The sequence below is a fragment of the Choristoneura fumiferana genome, chromosome 13, assembly GCF_025370935.1.
Source record: "Choristoneura fumiferana chromosome 13, NRCan_CFum_1, whole genome shotgun sequence".
In the NCBI taxonomy this organism is placed as follows: domain Eukaryota; kingdom Metazoa; phylum Arthropoda; class Insecta; order Lepidoptera; family Tortricidae; genus Choristoneura; species Choristoneura fumiferana.
In genome coordinates, this window is record NC_133484.1 from 8,493,705 (window position 1) to 8,517,798 (window position 24,094).

The 24,094-nt window shown below is 36.5% G+C and overlaps 1 protein-coding gene across 3 annotated transcripts in view; it reads right to left on the bottom strand.

Annotated features, from left to right (window-relative positions):
* Positions 1-686: 686 nt before the first annotated feature.
* LOC141433984 (uncharacterized) overlaps positions 687-24,094 on the bottom strand; it is a 28,331-nt gene continuing 4,923 nt past the window's right edge. Inside the window, exons 2-7 of one of the 3 annotated variants that reach the window (XM_074096165.1) lie at positions 8,850-8,916; positions 4,906-5,120; positions 3,568-4,609; positions 2,266-2,581; positions 1,969-2,118; positions 687-1,893 (exon numbers count right to left, since the gene is read on the bottom strand). In XM_074096165.1, the coding sequence (XP_073952266.1) occupies positions 1,156-1,893; positions 1,969-2,118; positions 2,266-2,581; positions 3,568-4,609; positions 4,906-5,041 (2,382 nt within the window). In that variant the 5' untranslated portion in view covers positions 5,042-5,120; positions 8,850-8,916 and the 3' untranslated portion in view covers positions 687-1,155. Of the gene's footprint in view, positions 1,894-1,968; positions 2,119-2,265; positions 2,582-3,567; positions 4,610-4,905; positions 5,121-8,656; positions 8,736-8,849; positions 8,917-24,094 lie in introns of those variants that run through there. The other 2 variants (XM_074096164.1, XM_074096163.1) reach the window with 2 other exon arrangements.

The window sequence follows — 24,094 nt, forward strand, 5'->3', positions numbered from 1 at the left end:
AAGACAAAACTGTCTCAAAACACAGACATTCGTTGCCCCGGAACGCATATTTGCCATAATTAATTTCAGATATTGCAAAATATTCACAAAATTATTCTAATTATAAATAAACCCGCGTAGCACACCCAAAAACTACGAGATTTGACATTTCGGAGACCTCACGCTACACTAGCGCCTCTAGCGGCGAATTCATAAGCGATAGCCTTCATTAGGATGATTTCATAAGTCAATAAATGTCAGACAAGACAGACAAGTAAATGTAAGATCAAAATACTTTTCAAATGTACATATTATTTTAACATATTTTTTTTTTAATATTTTAAGTAGCGGACTTGGCCGAAAACAACTCAATTCATTTTTTATTGTGAAATTATTGGTTAACAAAATAGATGAGTGATAATAACACAGTATCATATTATTTTGCGTGGGATGTCCCTATGTCACGATCACACCTAAATGATAGGTATTAACATAGTTTCTGAGGAATACTAAAATAGGCGCAGTAATTATTATTGCTCTAATAACTGATATTGTCCGCATTTCACACTCCCGTGGGTCACGAAAGCTTGAAATGGTTGAAGGATAATTTTTACTGCTTTTTTATGACATTATTACGAAGACACACGCAGCGTAATGCCTCGTAAATTGTAATTTAAATTGAATTTTGGGGATTAATACACATACACTGTAATTTTTGTGATTTATTTCAATATAAACTGTAGTTTACATTACTTAGCAATATACAGTTTCCTTGAAACTTAATATGTAATTTAATATTTTACACGACGCATGCTTAACATGTTAACAAAACAGGGTTTTATATCTGAAAGGTTGGTTTCATGTGATTAATCCAACTTCTTTGAAGTCCAAGAGGCATAACACTAACAAATAGTAGGTTTACCTACTTACAGGTTATATTACAAACAATCATTCTTAAGCTAGTTCTTTACATGATAAAATATCTCCGTAAAAAATTACTTCACACATATTTTACAACAACTTACACGTTATTTATATTTGAATGCTAACTATATTAATACATGTGTACGTTTAAACTATGACCTACAATGACGTCAATGGAAATTAAATTGTGAGATTGATTTTCATCGTGGCGGAGAATTCAGTCTTTACCTCACTAAATTAAAGAAGATTGAACTAAACTTGGCTGTGAGCGAATGTGTCAATGGCGTACAAATTAGGGTAGCCCGGTAGAGCAGAAAACTCAGTATCCCCAGAGTGTGTGCCGCGTTCGCGGATCGCGGTGTGCCTGCTGTACATCATATACTTCACAATCACCCGAAAATGATCCCAGAATTTCGGATCACCCCATAATAGCGTAGTGCGATAATCTCGTTGCTCCTTCAGAAACGCGTAAATTGAATTGTCAGGGCCAATATCGACGAATACATAAATAGTTTTCTTAGCCTTCAACATCTCGCCGCGAATCTTCTTTATGTTCACGTCACGATACGCAGATGTCAAGTAGTTCGGTGAGAATATTACTAGTGTCAAGCGTTTCTCTCTAACACCATTTTCATCGTGTTTATGAGCTTTTATTTTCTCAGGATTATTCGGGTGGACAATTTCTGCTTTTACGCTTTGACATTCAGTAAATGCGGACATAAAGTTGCTTTGCACGAATTCGTCATCTTGTTCAGCACACTTTATTATTAAAATTAGCGGCCTGATTTTAGGATGTGTCGGCTGTAGTACTTGTTGAAGCGTATGTTTTGTCATTTTGTATAGTCTTTGCTTCATTACAAACATGAGAGCTATCATGGCAGCTGCAAGACTTAAGAGAAATAGAATGCTTATCGTATAAAATACAATCAGAGCATCTTCATTACAAAATTTACTCCAAGTCGAGCATTGTAAAGTACCCACATCGTCCCACTGGAAAGAAAAAACAAGTCAAAAACACAAAAAACAAAATATTAAAAAGTAAACGATAAAGCAACTACATCTTACCTTGAAATTATTTCTCTTCATATATTTAAGAAAATCCCAGTTACTACAATGACAGTGAAGTGGATTATGGGCTATTAAAATGTGATGAGTTGAATGATCTTGATTAGCTCGTCTTCTTTTTATCGTTGATTCTATGTTAGCATATTTATCCTGTAAAAAATTCAATGTTAATTTTTTTTGTTTTCCAACTCGACTTTCTTTAAATTTCTAACAATCTATTTTATTCTTGACAACACTTTTTTACCATTAAATAATATAATTAAGCAAGTATTTGGTACTATAATTAAGTGAACTTACGTTTAAATATTTAATATAATTGTATCGTATATCCAGTGTGTCATGGCCATTTAAATACCAGTCGATAAAAGTGTTCGTAAACTCATTATGACTCAGATTCAGTACTTTTAAATTGTACGTGTTACTGAAAGGGGACATTCTCCCCATGGGCCAGGTATTGTTGTCCAGTTCTTTGTTTTCAAAATGGAGATGATTGTACGCAAGGGATATGTACATTCTCTGTTTGTTATTGCTGAATAAATATGACGAGACGGTTTTGAGATGGTTATGCTCCACGCTCAAATAAATGAGGCTTAACAATGATGAGAATGTTGACCTGCAACGGAGAAAATCATATTATTATAACGAAATAGAATTTATACGGCTTCAAAATGAAAATACCTTTCATTAAATTCACAATAGCGAGCATTGAAAATTAATTTTACAGGCTAAATTTAAACGAGTATAATACATTCTTTTAATTGTAGGTAAAATTTAAGTAGGTACATATATAAAAGTCCTAGAACTGTTTGTACTCGTAACCTAACAAACTACACCTGCGTGTGTGGAATGCGTGAGTCTTAATATTATAAAAAATAAGTTTTTAACCCCCGACGCAAAAAAGGGGTGTTATAAGTTTGACCGCTATGTGTCTGTGTGTCTGTCTGTGGCACTGTAGCTCTTAAACGGGTGGACCGCTTTGAATGCGGTTTTTTTTATTTAAAAGCAGGCTTTTTAGCTATGGTTCTTAGATATGTTTTATCAAAATCGCTTGAGCCGTTTTTGAGATATTGAACTTTGAAGTGACAAAGTCGGGGGTTTTCCAACTTTTTGTTGTTCTCATATCTATTATTTAGAAACAATAAGTAGTGACAGATATAAATAAACATAAGAAACTTATCGAAAAATGTAGTTTTAGGGTCTTTTCGCACTACGTGCCCTCCGAATCCGATTGAAACCCGTGAAAATACGGTCCGGCGTAGTCGTAGAACTTTTGTATGGTTCCGTCATCCGATTTCTCTCCGATGTAGTGCGTAAATTACCATACAAAATTTCTACGACTACGCCGGACCGTATTTTCACGGGTTCGGATCGGATTCGGAGTGGACGTAGTGCAAAACCGCCCTTACAGTTAAATAGTAGGAGGACAGGAAGACAAAACTAGGAAATCAGTATAATACTCGTATACTGTACACATTATACTAAACAATCAACAGAAATTTCAAACAATGGGGATGACGGGTTAAAAACTTCATCAATCAATAGCACATTCATCAATTGATATAAGTTGCTGTATTAATAAATTTAATTAATTCAGCTTACCCAGAAATTTCCTCCAACTGATTATGATCCAAGTTAAGGAATTCCAATCTAACCAAGGACGAGAATAGTTTCGGTTCTAAGTCCTTTAGATTGTTATGGCTTAAATCCAACTCAAGCAGGTTAATCTGATCGTTGAAGATAGCCTCCGGCAATGTTTCTAGGTTGTTATAGGCTAGTGAAATATTTGTTACATTCGGGGAGTTAACGAACACGTCGTACGGTACCGTCTCAAGACCACACCTCTGAATATAAACTTGTTTTAAATTTGTTAGACTTCCAAACAAGTACCTCGGCAACTCTTTCAGTGTCACGTCGTTGTTGAGAATTATGACAGTTTCTAACTCCCTGTTGCTTTTGAACAGATTCCGAGGCAGCGACGAAAACTTGTTTGAGAATAAGGTTAACTTTTTCAGTTTTCGCAGCGGTTTGAAAATTGAAGCCGGTAGCTCGTTGAGCCCGTTCGAACTGAGATCTAGTTCTTCGAGTACATTGACCCCAGTGAAAAAGTCTTTAGAAAACCATGTCACGTTATTCTGCCATAGTGAAAGTTTTCTTAGAAACGTCAAATGAGAAAACACATTTGATGAAATGTTAGTCATATGGTTATGGCTGATCTCCAATGTTTCTAACCGTTCTAGTGGCTTGAGCAAATTCTCCGAGAGGTTAATGCTATTCGATCGAATATTCAACCAAGTAAGATTGTTAATGTCCATGAATAGATTATCTGGGAGTTGAGTGTTCCCGTTTATCGACAACAATAGTTTAGTCAGATCTTGTAATCCAGCAAAGTGCTTCCTATCGAAGTATCCAGATAAATTCTTTGTGTTTTGAAATATGAGAGCCATTGTTTTGGAAACTCCCATGTTGGTCAGGACATCTTTGAACGATGTGTCTGGTAGGGGACAATCCTTGAAACTTACTGATTTGAAGGTGTTATGGCGGTTGGCACATCTTGGTAATTTATTGTAATCTAGAGAAGATGCGTTCTCGCATTTTATATTAATGTAAATGTCTGGAACTAAATTGATTTTAACTGTTCGTCCTGTAAACAATAAAACAGATGATTTAATTATTTTTTTTACTTGAGTAGGTTAGTAAGTATGAGTCTGTGATTTTAATTTTATAAACGTGATACACGACTTAAAATACTCTTGAAGCATCTACATAAACAGAATTTGTTTCCAGTCAGAGGTAGTTTTATATATAATTATGCCAACTTGTTTCACGAAAAAAAGGATCGCAATACTGCAGTCGCTTGCAAACAATTTTTAACGATTTAAATTTAGAACGTTCGAATGCGCGGAAAAGTGTTGAACCGCTCCATTTAAACGCACTCACCATCGACGTTGCAATTGAGTTCTACTGCGAGTGTGCCGCCGCAAACGCAGTTAGGGTCGCTCGGACACATTGGTCTTGCTGCTCCAATTACTTGCAGCGCCGCTGCGGCCAACACGCATAGCCATTTGTACGCCATCTCTAGTTTTTTTTGTTTACTTTTTTGCAGTCATGGCTTTCTTACAAGCCAGTTTCGTCGTAATCATGGCTGTTATAATCTGTGGACAACGAAGCGAAACTTATAATAAATGACGATTAAATCAAAGTCAAAAAGTCAAAGTCAAAATATCTTTATTCAATTTAGGCTAAAACAAGCACTTATAAATGTCAAAAAAAAATCTACCATCGGTTCGGAAAAACCTCTGTTGAGAAGAATCCGGCAAGAAACTCAACGAGGTATATTTTTGTAAACAGATTTACAATTATTATTAAATGATATTTACATCACAACTATTTAACACAACTTTATTTTTAACACAGTAGGTTCGCTATTTGAAGGGATCGCTAATGCGGATCGGAATTATTTCCATATATCCCTGTCCATGATATAATCATTAACTTTATAATACTTTAGATATTAATGTCTTCTTGACAATAGATCTGAATTTTGTATATGTTTCATTTATAATATATTTTTTGGAATTTTATTATAAAAACGTATGCAAATAAGACTATCATTGCGATAAAAAGGTAAAATATTAAGGTCACGGGTGAGCAAAGAATAGTACATTGTTGTAGAGGCTCGAAAGTAAGCAATAGTTGGCTGAGCTTAAACATTGTGCTTTTCACGATCACTGCGAGGAAATAAAAAATATTTATCACAAAACAAAAAGTCCAATGACTGCGTTGCTCCCGCCGTGTGACACTCTTTACCTACCGGCCCGTATAATACCGACATGGAAATAACGACCCGATTTTTTTCTTGTACACGCCCATAATTATGAACTCATGTCAGTCTGACACGAGTTTGTATGGGCGTGTAAACGAATAATCGGGTCGGTATTTCCGTGTCGGTATTATCCGAGCCGGTAAATAGGGTCACCCCTCCCGCTAATTTTTGTTTTTGTTTTGTGACAATATTTTTTTTTAAACGAGGCCATTCTTAGTGACCAGTATGCAACCACATATTTAAAAAATCAAAACGTCATCCTCGTCACGTCCGACCTGCCGCGATGCTGTGGCGTTTTTTCATACTTAAAAAGATTAAAGCATTTTGTGGATATTATGCGTTTAAGAAAAAAACACCTCATGAAAGTCATGAATGACGCATTTTCATTAGTCAATTTAATTTCACATGTAGCAGACGATTACTTTTGATTGGTCCAATTTTCGTTTCAGCACGCCGGGAATGAAATTCAGAAATTATATTAAACAAATCCGTATCGTATTACGAAATACATATACTGATATAACCTGTTTTCGTAGTATGTTGTTACATTGTTAACGTGTTTTGCCGTTGTGCGGTAAAAAAAATCTAGAAAACGAAATATGAGAGGTAATGGTGGATGAACGATGACAGCGCGAATCGCCATTCGAGTCAGCTGTTAAATGTACATATATAGGCAGTTCTGGGTACTGGATTTAGGTTATCTATAGCCTCATTTTCGAGCAGTGTCGTGAAAAATATTTTAGTTCGTTGTTATGGACCTCCGCAAAGTAACGCCTGTTTCAATAAATTATTTATTCTTTCAAGTCAAACCTACTGTGAATGATAATCTCGAAGACAATAAGATTATATATGTCTCGTTTATTTCACAAGGCTCACTGAATTGGGATGCACCAAAAAAATTACGTATAGTTTGTACTTTATTTTTGGAAAAAATAGGAAATTTTAAGATACCTTTTTCATTAATTTTGAATTTAGATGAGTATTTAATTTTTTTTGTAATTCTTTTACGAAATACGCTGGATGACGTCACAGTAAGACAGCCTCGTTCCATTGCCTAGAAAAATTCAGGTGGTACATAACATAATCTGTGGCATTACAATCCATACTTTAATATTATAAATGCGAAAGTAACTCTGTCTGTCTGTCTGTCTGTCTGTCTGTCTGTCTGTTACGCTTTCACGCAAAAACCGCTGAACCGATTTGGATGAAATTTGGTACAGAGATAGAATAGACCATGGGAAAGAACATAGGCTATCTTTTATCGCGAAAAAAAGGCTTTAAGGGGTTGAAATAGGGGGTGAAAGTTTATATGGTGGAAGTTCGTCGCTGTTGGAAATAAAACCATGAAACTTGGCATTTAGGCACTTAATAAGAAATAAGTCGGTGTGTTTTAGCTTTTTTGAAAATTTGACCTGTGAGGGGATGAAATAGGGGATGAAAGCTCATATGGAAGGTCGTCATTATTTATGAATATCAAGTGTTAGCAGAGCCAAGCTCATAAGCAAAATGTACGCAATGTGGGGTCATTTTACATGGTTTATTAACATAGACAGTCAGACATGAAAAATTATGATTTTCAGATTTTTCTTACTTATATTGCTATAAAGGGAATAAAATTTGCTATAAGAGCTTCCATTATACAAAATTTCAAGTTTCTAGGACAGCCGAAAGTACCCATAACTTTTTTTGAGTTTAGGGTTTTAATTTCAACTCGATAAATACTCCGCACGTTTACGGGATAAAGGGTCTTGACAGACAGACGGACGGACGGACAGCAAAGTCATCCTATAAGAGTTCCATTTTTTTCCTTTTGAGGTACGGAACCCTAAAAAACATTTGTTCCGGCTCTTTTCAAATTTCGACATTTTTCATACCTACTTGAAAATATGGGGATGAAAGTTCGTAAGGAATTCCAAACAAATTTACTATAAGTATATAGAAATATGTGTAGCAATGCTTAGTAAGAATGCCGTCTTAATTATAATCCTACCCTCCTAACTTACAATACAGGACGTAAGATGACAAGAGCTCACTATGAAGAATTAGTCCTTTTGTGTTGGCAGGGTAGAATACTTATGTTTTACCAAATAATGGAAGAACAAAAAAAAATAGTTTAGATATAAAGCAATGTATTAAAATAGGTTATTTTCAGTAAACCGTAGAAGTTTCTATGTGCTATTATTGGCAGAATAGGTACCCTAAATAAATTAAATACTTTCCAAAGTTATTATTCCACGCGGACGAAGTCGCGGGCAAAAGCTAGTTTGACAATAATTCAAGCACGGCTTAGAGTCCTAAATGAACCGTGACAAATAGTTTTATTTATCTCTCTTCTTTTGGCTTCCATTATTCCTGTTTGTTTATTGGTGTGATAGTAAATAAGTAGATATTTTTTATTAAAATCTGATATTTCAATTCTTTTGTATTTACTTGTAACGTAGTAATTTAATAATTTAATTTGTAAAAATACATTGGAAATACTCGTATACATTTCGGACTTTACGATAAATGACAACTGTTTAAGGCCGGGTGCGCATCATGTGATTAAAGTTCTATCTTTGTCACTCTTTGCTATTATAAGCAGGACAGGAACATTTCAAATTGTCAATTTGCTTACGAGTGTAGACCTGCTTTATAACTGCCTTTGTGACGAGACACACTGCAGTGTCGTGTCAATATTTTAGTTTTGTTTATTGAATTCAGTTTATCACATTTTTAGAATCTGATTACTGAAAACGCTACAAAGCCTATTTCTCCAAATGGTTTTCGATTTATTATATGTTGTCAAAAATTGGGACATCCCAATTACGAAAATATAAGTAAACGTGGACTTGGCAATGTCACTTCGCAATTTCAAGTACCTACCAATGGAACACTCTCCAAAGATTTGTGATAAATCTGTTTTAAATTACGCTGACCCGCATTTTCACGTTCTAGTTCACAGCATCCATGCGACTGCCAACGAAATTGATTCCGCTATCAATAGTTTACAAGCAAACACCAACAAAAAGCGCAGCAGGATGAAATGCAGCGGCTGCAAATATAATGGAACGTTCACCTGTTATATCGGTCCGCCGCACTCGGCGTTTTCGATTATTTTACGACTACAATATTATTGTAATACCCTGGAACAAAAGACTATCGCCTGTTAGTTGAATTAAATCGTTGAGCGCCAGTGAATAGGTAGGACATTACGAGTATTATAATAAACTAACGTTGCTTTGATGTAAATCACTCAAACCTTAATTTTTTATGAGATTTTAGAATTAATTTAAGTGATCGATCATAGAAACTTATTCAGTCATTAAATTCCTTTACCGTATCTTTTGTGAAAAAATATGTACACCGTAATACATTTTAATTTAAATGCCACATACTTAAAATGTCTTGACAATTCTTAATACCTCCCATTCACTGGCAAAATTCGAATTCCCTATCTCCCTAGATTCATGATAGTTCACAAATACACAGACGATCACTCACATTCTCAAACAAATATTTAGTAACAAGAGCGATGTAGACGCAATCAAGCAAATTCATGATTACTGAAATCATAACAAGCTTGTTATTATTATGCCTATAAGCCTTTCAAAAAATTCGAAGTCAATTAGTCAATTTAATTGTTTTTAATCGTGAAAATTATGTAAACAATGCAATACTTGCAATATACTATTGTTTATTACCTCATCATCAGTTGATTCTACTTGATTGTGTCGTTCTTGGTCTTATGTAACTCTAAATGACTGCTGAACACGGCACTTAAAAACATGCAAAGAAAATAACCTGATCAGAGTTATAAACCACTGCATTTCACACTCATAAAAAGTGCATGGAGATATTTTTATCCCTAAGTAGCTTTGAACATTTCATATTGCATTATTACTGAGTCAAACATAAAAAAAATCTAGAGATAATGAGAATACTAAGACATTTATTAAGTATGATATGTGTGTATTTTTTGATAATTTAATATACCTATTGATATTCGTCAACTGTCCAGAAAATGATTTAACATTCTATTGATCAATCCACACCCCGTTATTTCCCTTGCGGATTTTCCGTCGCCTGTAGCCCGTAGTTAATATGCACCCCTTTGGTTTTACCCGGACAATTTTGGCCGTCGCGCCGTTTCGATTTTTCGGCAATTATTTCCGAATATTTAATACAATCCCGGTAGCTTTAAAACTACGGCGGTTATTTAACTCAAATTACTCACAAGATACGCATAAAAATGGTGGGTTTGGTATGACCAGGCAATTCGTGCTCTTATGACAAATTGCATGCAGCATGAGAGCATGAATTATTAGGTCGTGCATTATAATCTAAATCCCGGGTTGAGTTACGCGATCGTACACTAACCGCATCCAAGACAAAATCATTTAAACACAACCTTTTTTTTTTGCTGACATGTTGGCACTTGATTATGATTTATGATCCTTCCATGACTTATATAATACCTAACCATTTAATTTTTTATGACGGAATCCTTTTGCATGGAAAATCAAATATTTGCCGGTTCCCTAAAATAATCAAAACTTGACATTAACTTTTTCATATAATGGAAGGTTGTATTTTTCGAACAACTCACAGAATCTAGGGGTCTTTAAAAGAGCTTCGCGGAGCTCTAGGGCTTCGCGGGGTATACTTTGAGAATGGTTGACCTAAGGAACTGCCACTTCTATTCGAGGTCGAATGCTACTAGGCTACAGAGAATAATTCAAGTTCTTTTAATATCAATTTGACCCATTTAAACGGCAGAGTCTAAATAAGGAGGTCAAATTCTATTTATCTTCGGCCTCGACTAATATTTTATCTCGCCGAAGTTTCTAGGACGTGGCGGAACCTGTCTAGCAACGTGCCGGCGAACATTGCGAATATATATTATTATGTTTACGTATTTTTGTTGGTTGTTTCTGATTTTGAACAATATTGAGTAAAATAGGTGTGATATCATAACACGATATTTTACAGGGTTGAAAATTCAAGAAGCAAAAGTTCACTTTATGTAGGTCTTTACAGGTATGAGGAACCTAATAATGAAGCACTTAATGTGTGAATTTATTAATAATGTGTGAATACTCGTACTTTGATCAGTTCTCTAGTTCTTCCCAATATTTTGCCCAAATTATTAATTTCCCAAATGTTTCATATGAACGAACTTTTTTTTTCCAAACTGCAAGTAGATACTTTAGAATTGTTGTAAACCTAACCTCAACTAACACAGGACTCTACTCTACATGATAGCCCCGAAATATATCCTGAATAGTTTACAGTTTCTGAAAAAAAAAAACGTTCCTTTATAAGAAATCCACTATCCCACTTCGATCGTTACAGACTGAATCAGAAATTATTTTACAAATCTAAAATACACAGGCGTTTACAATTCAGATAAATCAAAGCTGATTATTATTATATAATCAACTAAAGTGATAATCCGATAGTGAATCGCTAAATTTGTCATACCTATTAAGTAGGGATGGGCCGAATATTAGTTTTATATTCGGTATTCGACATATTCGGCTAAATCACCGAATGTTCGGCAAAGTGTTACTCCTCAAACTTTTTACTGTATAGTATAGAACCATGTATGAGTTGAGTGTCAAATGTGTAATTTTTATGAGATATAATGAGGCTTTGTGTTTGTTGACACTAGTTTTATTTCCAAAAACAGCAGATAAAAAAGCTGGTTATTAATTAAAAACCAAATATAACATGAAACTACCGTGAGACTCACTCATATTAAATATATTGATAATGTTTATTATGTGTAACAGAGTTCTGCGGTTAACAAAGTTGCCTGAAAAAGGGTTACTTATTTTAGAGTAAGGGCCTGTTTCACCACTTGTTGACTAACTTTAAGTGACGGATATCAGTGATGCCGTCTCTGTTTGTTTTGTCCGAATAAACAAAGACGGCATTACTATTATCTGACACTTGAAGTTAGTTGACAAGCGGTGAAACAGGCCCTAAATATCTAATATAGGGTGAATGGGCATTTATTAGGCAAGCGTGCTCCATCTCAATCCTAATTTTGATTGTGGCCAAAAGCAAGCTTTTTCTGTATCAAACAATTAAAACCGCATTATTATTTATAAATATTCATAATATATCGATGGTGGAAGTCTCAATTGCGTAAGGGACAAAATACCGAAAATCACTTTTAACATAGAAAATTAGAGTTTTTTTTTTTCTCTGTCGATTGGTAGTATTCAAGTTACGATACGCCCCTTACTTTTGCTGTTATCAACATTTATTATTTTAAATAAAATAGCTTAAGGGACATGATATAAAATATTTGAGCTGAAAATGGCGTAAATGTATTATTTTTTTAATATTTGGGTCGTAAGGGGCTGTGGCAGTCTTTATGTCCTTTACGACTCGACTCATGACGTTAAAAAAAACCCAACAAATATAATAAAAGGCGTATGGGTCAATTATTGTTTCATTGCCCTTTACACCCCAACATTTTTATACGATAAGATAAAAAGCAAGAAGTTGTTGGGCGTAACCTTACCGCCTGTACCTATTTCTTGTACCTAACATCAAAATACTAACGCGTCTACCTACCTTCCACGCGCCCAGCGTGCGCATTGCACATTCGGTCAGTCGTGTCAGACACGTCAAACACGGAGGACGTATTTGATTGCTACGTTTTTTCTTTGTCAACGCGCGTATTTTTATAAGATCCAAAGCAAAAAAAAAAAGAAGATTAAGTTGATGGATCCCCTAATGGCTTGACGTCGAGCTAACATTTCCGTAATGGAATTTCAGTCAAGGATGTTGAGGTAAATTTCTCTTAGCTACTTTGTTTATTTTAAGCTACTAAGTTACAGATCTAATAAAAAGGAAGCCTGTGCCCAGCAGTGGGACGTATATAGGCCGAGATGATGATGCATACAGAATAATAATTGGCCTGTATATTATTATGTATGTTGAGGGTTAAAAATGGTATAATCGGAACGTCGTAAGGGACATTAAAAAACAGCAATTTATAAAATAATAAATACTTTTATGGGCGTAAGGGGTATAAAAAGCAAGAGCTAGAGTAAATTGTCGGTCGTAAGGGCAGTAGCAACCAGACATTTAAAAAAGGTGTAATTGGTACGTCGTAAGGGGCATTAAACAACAGCAACTTATAAAATAAGGAATACTCTTATGGGCGTAAGGGACATCAAAAGCTAAAACTAGAGTAAATTGTTAGTCGTAAGGGACAGTAACAGACATTTTAAAAATTGAGGTTATTTTATGGGTGTAAGGGGCACTTAAAGCAAAATACCTTGCTTGCTTCTTTTAGTTCATTAAAATACCTTGTTAATGTTAGGAGGCATCAAAACAGATGGTTTTTAGAACTTGTAGTGATTGAAACAACAACTCAAGCAAGCATACTCCCAAATGTGCAAGAAATAGCAAGCGTGCAAGAAGCATGCAAGCAAGCATCAAGCAAGCAAACAAGCAAGCATGTACCTAGCAACCCCTAAGCAGGCTTGCAAGTGAGCATGTAATTTTGTCAATCAAATCAACAAACATGCAATTTTATCGGCCTGGGTTAGATGAACATCGCGGTTACCCCGATCCGCGATGACCGGTCTATGGTATCTCCTCCAGCGCTCATGAAGCGGGCTGGCGTCCACTCCCTCACAGCTGCAATCAGTGTGTTAGAGGAAGCATAAATAGTGCAAGCATGCATGCAAGCAAGCGTGACGCCAGAAGGCAAGCATGCATGCAAACAACAAATCAAGCAAGAATACTCCAAATGTGCAAGAAAATGTTCATCATGTCAGCCGAAAGACGTCCACTGCTGGACATAGGCCTCCCCCAAGGCTCTCCACTCAGACCGGTCTTGTGCTTTCCGCATCCACCGCGATCCGCGATCTTAACCAAGTCGTCGCTCCACTTGTTGGAGGCCTACTGACAGCTCGTCTCCCGGTCCGCGACGCCATTCGAGAACCTTCTGGCCCATCGACCATCCTGCGAGCAATGTGCCCCGCCACTGCCACTTTAGTTTCGCAATTCTTCGGGCTATGTCGGTAACCTTAGTTTCTACTGCGGATATCATCATTTCTAATTCTATCCCGCAGAGAAACCCGAGCATAGCCCTCTCCATAGCCCTCTGAGTGACTTTGAGTTTTCTCATGAGCCCATCGTTAGCGCCCACGTCTTAGATCCGTATGTCATCACTGGCACACAACACTGGTCAAAGACTTTTGACTTCAAACACTGCGGTAATTTGGACGAAAGACACTGCGAAGCTTCCCGACGCCAGCCCCAGCCGAGTCGGATTCGACGAGTGATCTCTTTCTCAAAGTTGGACCTACCTAACTGGACGTTTGTCCCAGTATACATAGTCGTCAACAACTTCGAGCGCAGAGTCTCCGACTATTACGGGAGTTGGTACAACATGGACATTAGACATGACTTTCGTCTTGTCCATGTTCATTTTCAGGCAACTCGGTCGAAAACTCTACTGAGGTCAGCGAGCATAGCACCGAGGTCCTCCATGGTCTCAGCATGATTACAATGTCGTCGGCGAATCGAAGATGAGTGAAGTACTCGCCATTAATGTTGATGCCTCGTCCTTTCCAGTCCAAAACCTTAAAAGCATCCTCCAATGCAGCGGTGAACAGTTTCGGAGAGATCACATCTCCTTGTCTGACTCCCCGCTGCAGAGGAATAGGCTTCGTGCTCTGATCCTGTAATCGACGGACATAGTGGCGTTTTCGTACAGACACTTCAACACTTCGATATACGATAGTCAACTTGGCACCCGCTGGAGAGCCTGCAGCACAGCCCAAGTCTCGATCGAATCGAAGGCTTTCTCGTAGTCCACAAATGCAAGGCAAAGGGGGAGGTTATACTCTTCAGTCTTCTGTATAACCTGCCGCAGCGCATGTATGTGGTCTACGGTACTATAGCCTTTTCGGAAGCCGGTTCCGAAAGAAAATGTTACAATTACATATTTTTTAAGGGGACGTGCAAATATTATGCTTTTGCGCGTTATTTTAAATAATTAAAGTGGTTCTTTGAGTTAATTCACTATTTTTTTTAATTTTTCTACAGGAACTTACGTCCAAATATGTAGCAAATAAAATATAAATGTCCTATAAGACAATGAAACTACCGTGAGACTCACTCATATTAAATATATTGATAATGTTTATTTGTGTACAGAGTTCTGCGTTTAACAAGTTGCCTGAAAAAGGGTTACTTATTTTAGAGTAAGGGCCTGTTTCACCACTTGTTGACTAACTTTAAGTGACGGATATCAGTGATGCCGTCTCTGTTTGTTTTGTCCGAATAAACAAAGACGGCATTACTATTATCTGACACTTGAAGTTAGTTGACAAGCGGTGAAACAGGCCCTAAATATCTAATATAGGGTGAATGGGCATTTATTAGGCAAGCGTGCTCCATCTCAATCCTAAATTGTAATTTTTTCTGAATTATAAATATTATAATAATATATTGTATTATCCTTTCCCTAATCATACAACTTCAAAACGTCATTAAATCTACTGAAAAAATTATTCGCAAGAAACTCGCCTGAATATTTACTTACTTATATACTTTCAAAAGAATTCCCACTCCGAAGTCACAAGAGAGCACGAAATTATATTCTTATTCATAATTCTCATTTGAATTCCGCTGTCTCACAATAGTGGCTACACACACGAAAGCGGACTCGTAGACAATGGACGGCGACACGTGGCTCTGGCAACTGAGATTAATGGCTACTGCATTACTTGGCCTTTTTATTAAACTAACTTATCAAGGACGTCTAAGAATTTTATAGCGGGAAGGTTTTAGAACTGTTTAGAACAGTGAAAATAAAAGAGTTCCTACGTTGTAATGTAAAAAAAAGTAAGTAGGATTTAGGATCGATGCGAGTCTTACGGCGATTCTATCATATGGATCGATATTCTACTCTTTGCAAGTTTTCAAATTAGATAAGGATGTAAGGAAGGTGACGATTCAGAAAAGAAGAATTGAAACATATTTTTACCTTCCTAATATTTTGTATGATGAAGTGATGCCAAGAGAGTGGGACTTAATATTATTTTCACGACAAACATCTTGTTATGTCTCATAAGGAAGACGTTTCCACAAATCAAAAAGTTAGGCCTATGACGCTTTTGTAGCATTTATTGTTACGCAACGGCATATATTCTATAGCATGTTTATAGATGACGAATTTAAGTATCAACGTAAATTGAAAAAGCCTTAAAATTTAATTGCGCCCTATCACGTATCGCGAGAGGCCGTTTTGATGCAAGATTGTACCTAATTGAAAATGGTTAGTTTTTACTACATTTATCAAATTACCAGCTTAATAATATTCACTACTAAGTACTTCCTCTTTTGAAAATAGCTGCGGAATTAACATCCTGAGCCAGTACACTCAATACTTAACTCTTTCAAAACACAAATCCCTCCTTCACAATAATCATAACCAGCACACAACTCCACGTTCTTGAACTGATGACCTTTGATCTAAAACGATTTTCGACTATCAAGCGCTAATCTGTAGTCCCGAAAGCAATCTGAATTCCACGATCACCGTAAACCTCAAGGCTCTGGCAAACATATTCGAACCCTTCGCAGCAGATGGCGGCCCTTTATAACATTAAGGAAAACTAAAAGTATAATAATGGGACCAAATAGCTGGAAATCGGTTCGGGTTAAGAGCGGAGAGGTTGGTATGGAGGATCTTTACTCTGTACTTAGGCTTAATAAATGGTATGTACAACCACGCTCCGTTGCGTCACGGATACAGATTCTTGGAGTTCATTAATGTACGTCAAGTATAATATCGTCTATTTCTGTTCGAGACTGAATTTAGCAATTCCCTTACAACAAATAACTAATTGCGTTAACGATATCTTGCTTAAGATTTCTGAGCATAATCTTAATAATTATTATGTTTGCACAATCAATAGTTGCTAAAGAAATTATTAAGATTAGGATAGAAAGATTTTGATGTAGACTGATCAGCAAAAATTACAATCTATCAAAAACTGAACTGAGTTGTGTGTACTCGTTCACTAAATGGATCGCTCACAGCAACTACAACAACCGTGCAAATGTACGTACTAGTTCGATCTTCTAGTTCATTTAGTACACTAGTACACATCTATACTTGAGTCGCTCTCGTTCCAATAACCATTCTATTTCTTTTACTTATCTCTCTCTTACAAAAACCAGTTCATTCAAAGTCGTCACCATTCAGTTTGATTCTACGAGTGCTATGACCAATAATTATAATCCGAGTATTGCTTAAAACAATGAGCGCATAAATTTCAATGTGCAGGACGTAAAAAGAACGCGAGGTCGTGTACAAACCACCACAAAGGAGCTATAATTAACTTTAATGTAAGAAATAATTACATTAAACAGCATTAATGAGCAATAAAGAAGACCAGATACGGTTGGCGTTGTTACTTTTAACGTTAACGTCTTAACGTTGCTCTGCGCAGGTGGTAATACTGCACACGCTATTACAGTCTCTATTATTTGAGCCATAAAGCTTATAACTGTAATGTTAACAGGTAGCAGTCAGTATGGAATTTTATTACGTCCTCTTCGGTGTCAGGTGGAGCGTGGTAGTAAGCTTGCCGAGCTTAAGGCTTCGTATTCAGGTGTTGCGTTACTACTTAGCGGGAGTACTCTACTATGAAACTAGCAGATGCATAGACTTACGTTAATTTAAGGATACCTACATACATTTAACTTAGGACTGCTTAAATAGTTCTTGAATTAATTATGTGCTTGCAGTTGAGGAATTAGCATTTGATAAGCCTTTGGAAGCAGCTTATGCTTCAAGGTAGCCTGTACGTATTGGGTATGAATATTGACTTAGGTTTCAAGTTAGTTGGAATACCTATGTAAGTTAGTAGCCCTGAGAGAATATTCAATTCTAATTCAGCTTTACTTTAAATGTAGATGTTAATATTATGTTAGGTTAATTAAAACAGTATGAAATAAGCTTGCGTTGTTTTTAACTAGCAGAGCGTTTTCTGGGTGAAATTTAAGATTGTTTTAACAACGAAAAAGTTTTTGGGCGCGCTAGACGCTATTTGAATTCACATCCCTTGGTTATATTACGTCAGTATGTTACCAATGATCCATTATCTCAAAAACACGAAATTGCATAGTTCCCGCGGGATAACAATATACGAATTCTTTGCAAATGAAGTCGCGGGCAAAAGCTACAACATAATATTAGTTTATAAGGTACGCGAGGTCGCGACCCGCGCCCAGGCAGTCGAATAGATACATCCCGCACCTCTCGCCCTCGGCACAAACAGTGGCGATCGAATCTGACCATACTTATTTTTATTGTTGAACTAGTCAACACAATAATTACGCGTGCAAAAGACATCATGGCCAAAATATCCATCGGCTCATTGTCCTCTTTTAATCATGAAGTGCAAGACTGGTCTATGTACAAATAACGTTTAGATCAGTGATTTCTCGCCAACGATATAACCGATTCAGATCACAAAGCGCTATGCAAACGACGCGTTATTTTAAACAGCTATGTTAAACAGTTTTACGGAAAATACCTACAATAAAGTTACTAAAGGACCTGGCCTTACCTAAACAAGTGGGAACTTTGGATTATAATTGTTTAGTGCCATTGTTTGACGACCATTTAAAAACAGCGAAGCAGCGGGCGAGGCGTTTGTAGGCGTAAATTAAAAAAGTAAATTAACAACAGAAACGCAATTTATAAGTTTTAATTCTTCGAATAAATAATTGTATTATGAACGCTTGATCTTTGACAAAGACATAGCTCTGCGAATGTCAAATTAAGCCGGTAAAACCACGTAAAACTATGCTTTGAAGTACCGTGTACATTATAGTTACACGCTCACAAGTGTAACCAAACTTTGACGTACCGTGTACATTATAGTTACACGCTCACGTGTAACCAAACTTAGCCGTATACATAGCACGCTCACAATGTAAGCTTGCCAAGCAAAGCAACGGCTTCACTTTACTGTTCGCAAAATTCTGTCTTTACTTTTAATTACGTTTGAAAACTTTATACGAGGATGGTTATTATTTACAAAACGTACCATCCTACTCGCAACTTTTGCAAGTGTGCATTTGTGCCAGATAAACGTACGAGTAAGTTGCGTACTTTTGATTTGACGGCGAGCTTCTTCGCCACTATAGGTGAAAAACATAAAGTAAATGACCTGTTGTATGTAGTAGTGCACCGAATTAATATGGAGCTTAAATAATTTTTCGAACTTGGAACGTGTCAGTTTGTTTATACGGACACGTTACTACCTACTTGTGTTGTATGTACAACAGGTCATTTTACTTAAGTTTTTAACCCCCGACGCAAAAAGAGGGGTGTTATAAGTTTGACCGCTATGTGTGTCTGTGCGTGTGTCTGTCTGCGGCATCGTAGCTCTTAAACGGGTGGACCGATTTGAATGCGGTTTTTTTTAATTGAAAGCAAGTTTTTTAGCGATGGTTCTTAGACATGCTTTATCAAAATCGGTTCAGCCGTTTTTGAGATATTGAACTTTAAAGTGACAAAGTCGGGAGTTTTCAAAGTTTTTGTTTCACCTATAAGTCAAGTTTTCGAACTTAAGTGACACATGTTGCTGTACCTATATCTAAAACTTAAGTCGACAACGAAAGACAACGTTACGAAGGTTTCGGCTTACAATCATAGATTAATTTATCTTACGAAGTTAGTTATGTAATAATAAATTTAGAATTTCAAGTCAACAACGCGAGGCGTTAACCCGTGGCGCTAATCAGACAGAACCCTCGGCACCGTACCCAACACCCGGACTAATTCTTGCAGCTGTAAACAAAATTGCAGAAGACAAAAGTAGGAAACCTTCTGTTAAAAGCAATTTGAGTAAGGGGTTCAGATGCTTCGGTATTATAATATGCAATTGACCGAATTATTTGGAGGAAACAGGCGTTTGTTATTAGAAAATTGGGTGTAATATTTGTAATTTATTGAATCAAGCGTTTATTTGCGGAAGTCAATATCAATGAACTGAAACAATTCCTTTGCTCACCCGTGACCTTATGATAGCTATGTTTATGCAAGAAATGTGTGTTCATGCAATTCCTCCACCTCCACACTGCAAGAACCCACACAAATCCCACAAACCCATCTATCACCACTACCACACTACACTGACGCGTTTCGAACTCAACCAATGTACCTAGTGTGGTGGTGGTGAAAGATGGGTTTGTGTGATTTGTGTATGTTCTTACAGTGCGGAGATGGAGGAACTAAATGAGCACACATTTCTTGCATAAACGTAGCTATCGTAAGATCGCGGGTGAGCGAAGTAAATGTTTCAGTTCATTATAATATTTGTCATTATATTTTTTTATTTGTTTCACCAATCATTTGGTCCTAGAAAAGTAGGTATCATTATTAAGTGTAAAATAAACGACAATAGTACAAAAACTATTTGACCAGGCGGAAAAATAACATATATCAATTATTTATTTTTTATAGTGTATATTTAGGACTCGATTATAAAATAAATCACTAATTTTTTACACAAAATTGTATCAAAATTTCACACACAGATCTAATCAATGCTTGCTTGAGTACTTTTCGAAACATAAAGCATACTTTCTTGCGTTGATAACTGTTTCGCGGGACTATTCGGCTAACGAGGCACGCGAGCAATCATCGTCGCGACGCTGGTGCAATTACGACGTCAATAAAGGCTGATTGTGATCACCACTGCCACTAATGCGTTCCTGAGTTGCAAATGTTTCGCTTAACCGCTAGCTGATTTTATATTTCCCAGTGAAACGGCGGTGACTGTCACAGCTCGACGGGAGATAACCTACAAACATACCTACACCAACACTTTTTCCATTACTGCCCTGCTATATTAGCTGTATTTGGACGACCAGATGGCCTAGTGGTTAGCGAACCTGACTACGAAGCTTGAGGTCCCGGGTTCGATTCCCGCGTCGGGGCAGATATTTGTATGAAAAATACGAATGTTTATTCTCGGGTCTTGGGTGTTTAATATGTATTTAAGTATGTATTTATCTATATAATTATATTTATCCGTTGCTTAGTACCCATAACACAAGCTTTGCTAAGCTTACTTTGGGACTAGGTCAATTGGTGTGAATTGTCCCGTGATATTTATTTATATTTTGTTCGCCGTTTGTTAATAAAAATAATTACAAATCAGGGGTTTTTAACTCATTAAAAACGCGACCCGCTAATTATGTTTACTGATAAAATAATCATTTGAAACAATTTAATAACTGTAATAAACAGAAAACAAATATCAATCGACACACGAAGCCCATTCCAGAACGAAATGGCAATTGCACCCGCGCTGCACGTTTGACAAGAACTGTACGCCTAGTACCACGAAACTCAGTTCGCGCGATGATAAGCGGTGCCCGTCATACGGTTTGCGATTAGCGGAAGCTACTGTCGCTATTCCCAGACGTTATCATAGTAAGATTGTTTTTTTGGAATCTTTTTGTATTTTTTATTTCAATTCCAAATTTTTACTTTTACGGTCATCCCGTAAAACCGAAATTGAAATACAAACTGAAATATGGATGCACAGAAAAAACAGAAAAATAAGACCATCACTGGGAATCGAACCCAGGTCCTCGGTAATCCGTACCGCGTGCTATACCGCTAAACTACTGATGGTCAGTGGCCATCAGTGGTGTAGCGGTATAGCGGTTTTTTCTGTGCATCTATATTTCAGTTTGTATTTTCAGTTATCATAGTACTTATCAACTCTCGACAAACAGACTTTACACCTTATTATAATAGAACTGTCACCATTAAGACAGATGAAAAATATTTTTAAGGCGAATTACAGGGTAGTTAGAATAATAGTTGCAGCTCTTTCTTTACACCGGTACCTATTAGACCCGTCACAGATAAAACTTGGAATTAGACGTCAGTACAGGGGGCTACTATGAAATTTGAAAATCGAAGTTCGTAGGTATCGTACGGTCCCTCTCACTCTCTTATTAAATAATATTAGCGTCAGCGGGACGGGAATATACGAATTTTGCACTGCGTAGTATAGAGCCAGGTTTTGCCAGTCCGATGCTTGCAGGCAGCCGCATGCGTTTGTACACTATCGCTGCTATGGCGCTACATAATGAGGGTTACTTCACAAGCAAAATATCGCTAGATGGCGTTAAGAGCGTTTATACCTGCTGAGCTGGCAACGTTGCATTTTTGTTAGTTTTCTCGATTATTTCATAAAAATTGAATGAGAATTAATAATTTTGTCTGATATAACACTTATTAATATATAAGTTAATGTGTCTACTCCAATAATTATTCGAGATAAACTTTTATATTCAGAAAACATTTTTAATTTTCATTCAATTTTTATGAAATAATCGAGAAAAACTAACAAAAATGCAACGTTGCCAGCTCAGCAGGTATAAACGCTCTTAATATCAAAAGATCCGTTTGAAGTTGCAGTCTTGCTTGCAATTGACTAATTTAGTTATTAACCAATCACAAACGTAATGCAAACGTCAAAATTGTCCTCAGACCTCACGATACTAGCGCAAAATCAGCCTGTCACAGAAACTCTCATTCCATCGCCAGAAGCAAATAATCCATGCCCTGGCGTATGCCTTTGCACAACAAATATAGTTTTTATTTGAACAAAGAAAGGCGGCAGCTAGCCAATATAAAATTAATTGTTATTCATTCTTATTATTTGTCATGTACCTATGTAGAATTTGTAAGCAAACTATTAAATAAATATCTTTTATTATTATTGTAATCATTGAATCAAACTGATTCATATTGCATGCCAACGCTTATAAAATTGCGTGCGTATTGGTGTTAAAAATATCATTAATACGAAAAAATACACCTCGGACGTTTCGTTACGCCATGGTCTTGATTAGAGGCATTGATCCTTTTAGAAAGGTTTTTCCTAACGCGTTACGCGTGCCATGGAGTGACGGGGCAGTATTTTCGGTCAAAGACCTCCGGCTAACGAGAGCGAGCTCTAAGTACCTAAACATGGGTTGGGAAGTAAATAACTAAGTTAAAAGATCAACGCTGTTCTTTATTAAGTAAGTATGCCAGCTTGACCCGAATATTTTCGTTGCAGTGATACTATATGATGGTATCACGGTAAAGAAGGGAAAATATCACCGTGAAACTATCATTTGTCCAATCACGCGACGTATTTTTTATCTACGTTCTCATGGGAGTTGTTTTAATGTGGTGTTAGACACCATTAATATGTCTTTATTGAAGTGTTTGTTAAATATTAGTCAGCATTTTATTCAATAATGTGGTGATCCTTCCTCCCCTACAAAAGTGTCAATTATATACAAAGTTTCTTTGATATTTGTGTTGTTATGCTGTTTCTATCGAAACTTGATATATCATATTTTAAAAGGCGAAATGTGTGTCAAGCACCAAAATATTTTAAAATCTAGACCACAGCCTGTACATTTATTCGTTACGTTATAGCTATGTATAAATATGCTACGTTGATTTTCAACTTGAAGACTTTACTCCTCTACAAATAAACAAAATCATAAAATGTAAATAATATGACCAAAAACAGTTTAAAGAAAAAACATTTTTTCAATTGCACTTGCAAAAATACGGACTGCAGCGTAAATTTTAAGCATGGAAGTATTTTTAGAACGATAACGTCAATGTTTTCCTGATGATTTTACTCTACTTTGATTATTTTTCAATAGAATCGATATTTAAACACATACAAACATAGAACACCTACAAAAATGACACATTTTCCGAAATGACGTGTAATTTAAAGTAATTTAAATTTAACATAAGTGAAGAAAGAGAAGAGACGAGGCTTGTGCCCCGCATTGGGATGTATTCAAGCCGAGATAAAGAAGTAGAAAACGAAATATTTTTTTTTTCAGTTTTTAGGCACTGATGTAATATTACAATGTTTATAACCTTTAAAAAAAATTATGACACATCCATATGTTAACATTTATGGCTCTTTCTTCATCATCTCAGCCTATATACGTCCCACTGCTGGGCACAGGCCTCCTCTCAGAACAAGAGGGCTTGGGCCATAGTTCCCACGCGGGCCCAGTGCGGATTGCGAACTTCACACGCACCATTGAATTGCTTTGCAGGTTTGTGCAGGTTTCCTCACGATGTTTTCCTTCACCGCAAAGCTCGTGGTAAATTTCAAATGTAATTCCGCACATGAATTTCGAAAAACTCAGAGGTGCGAGCCGGGGGTTTGAACCCACGACCCTCTGTTTGAGAGGCGATAGGTCAAACCACTAGGCCACCACGGCTCT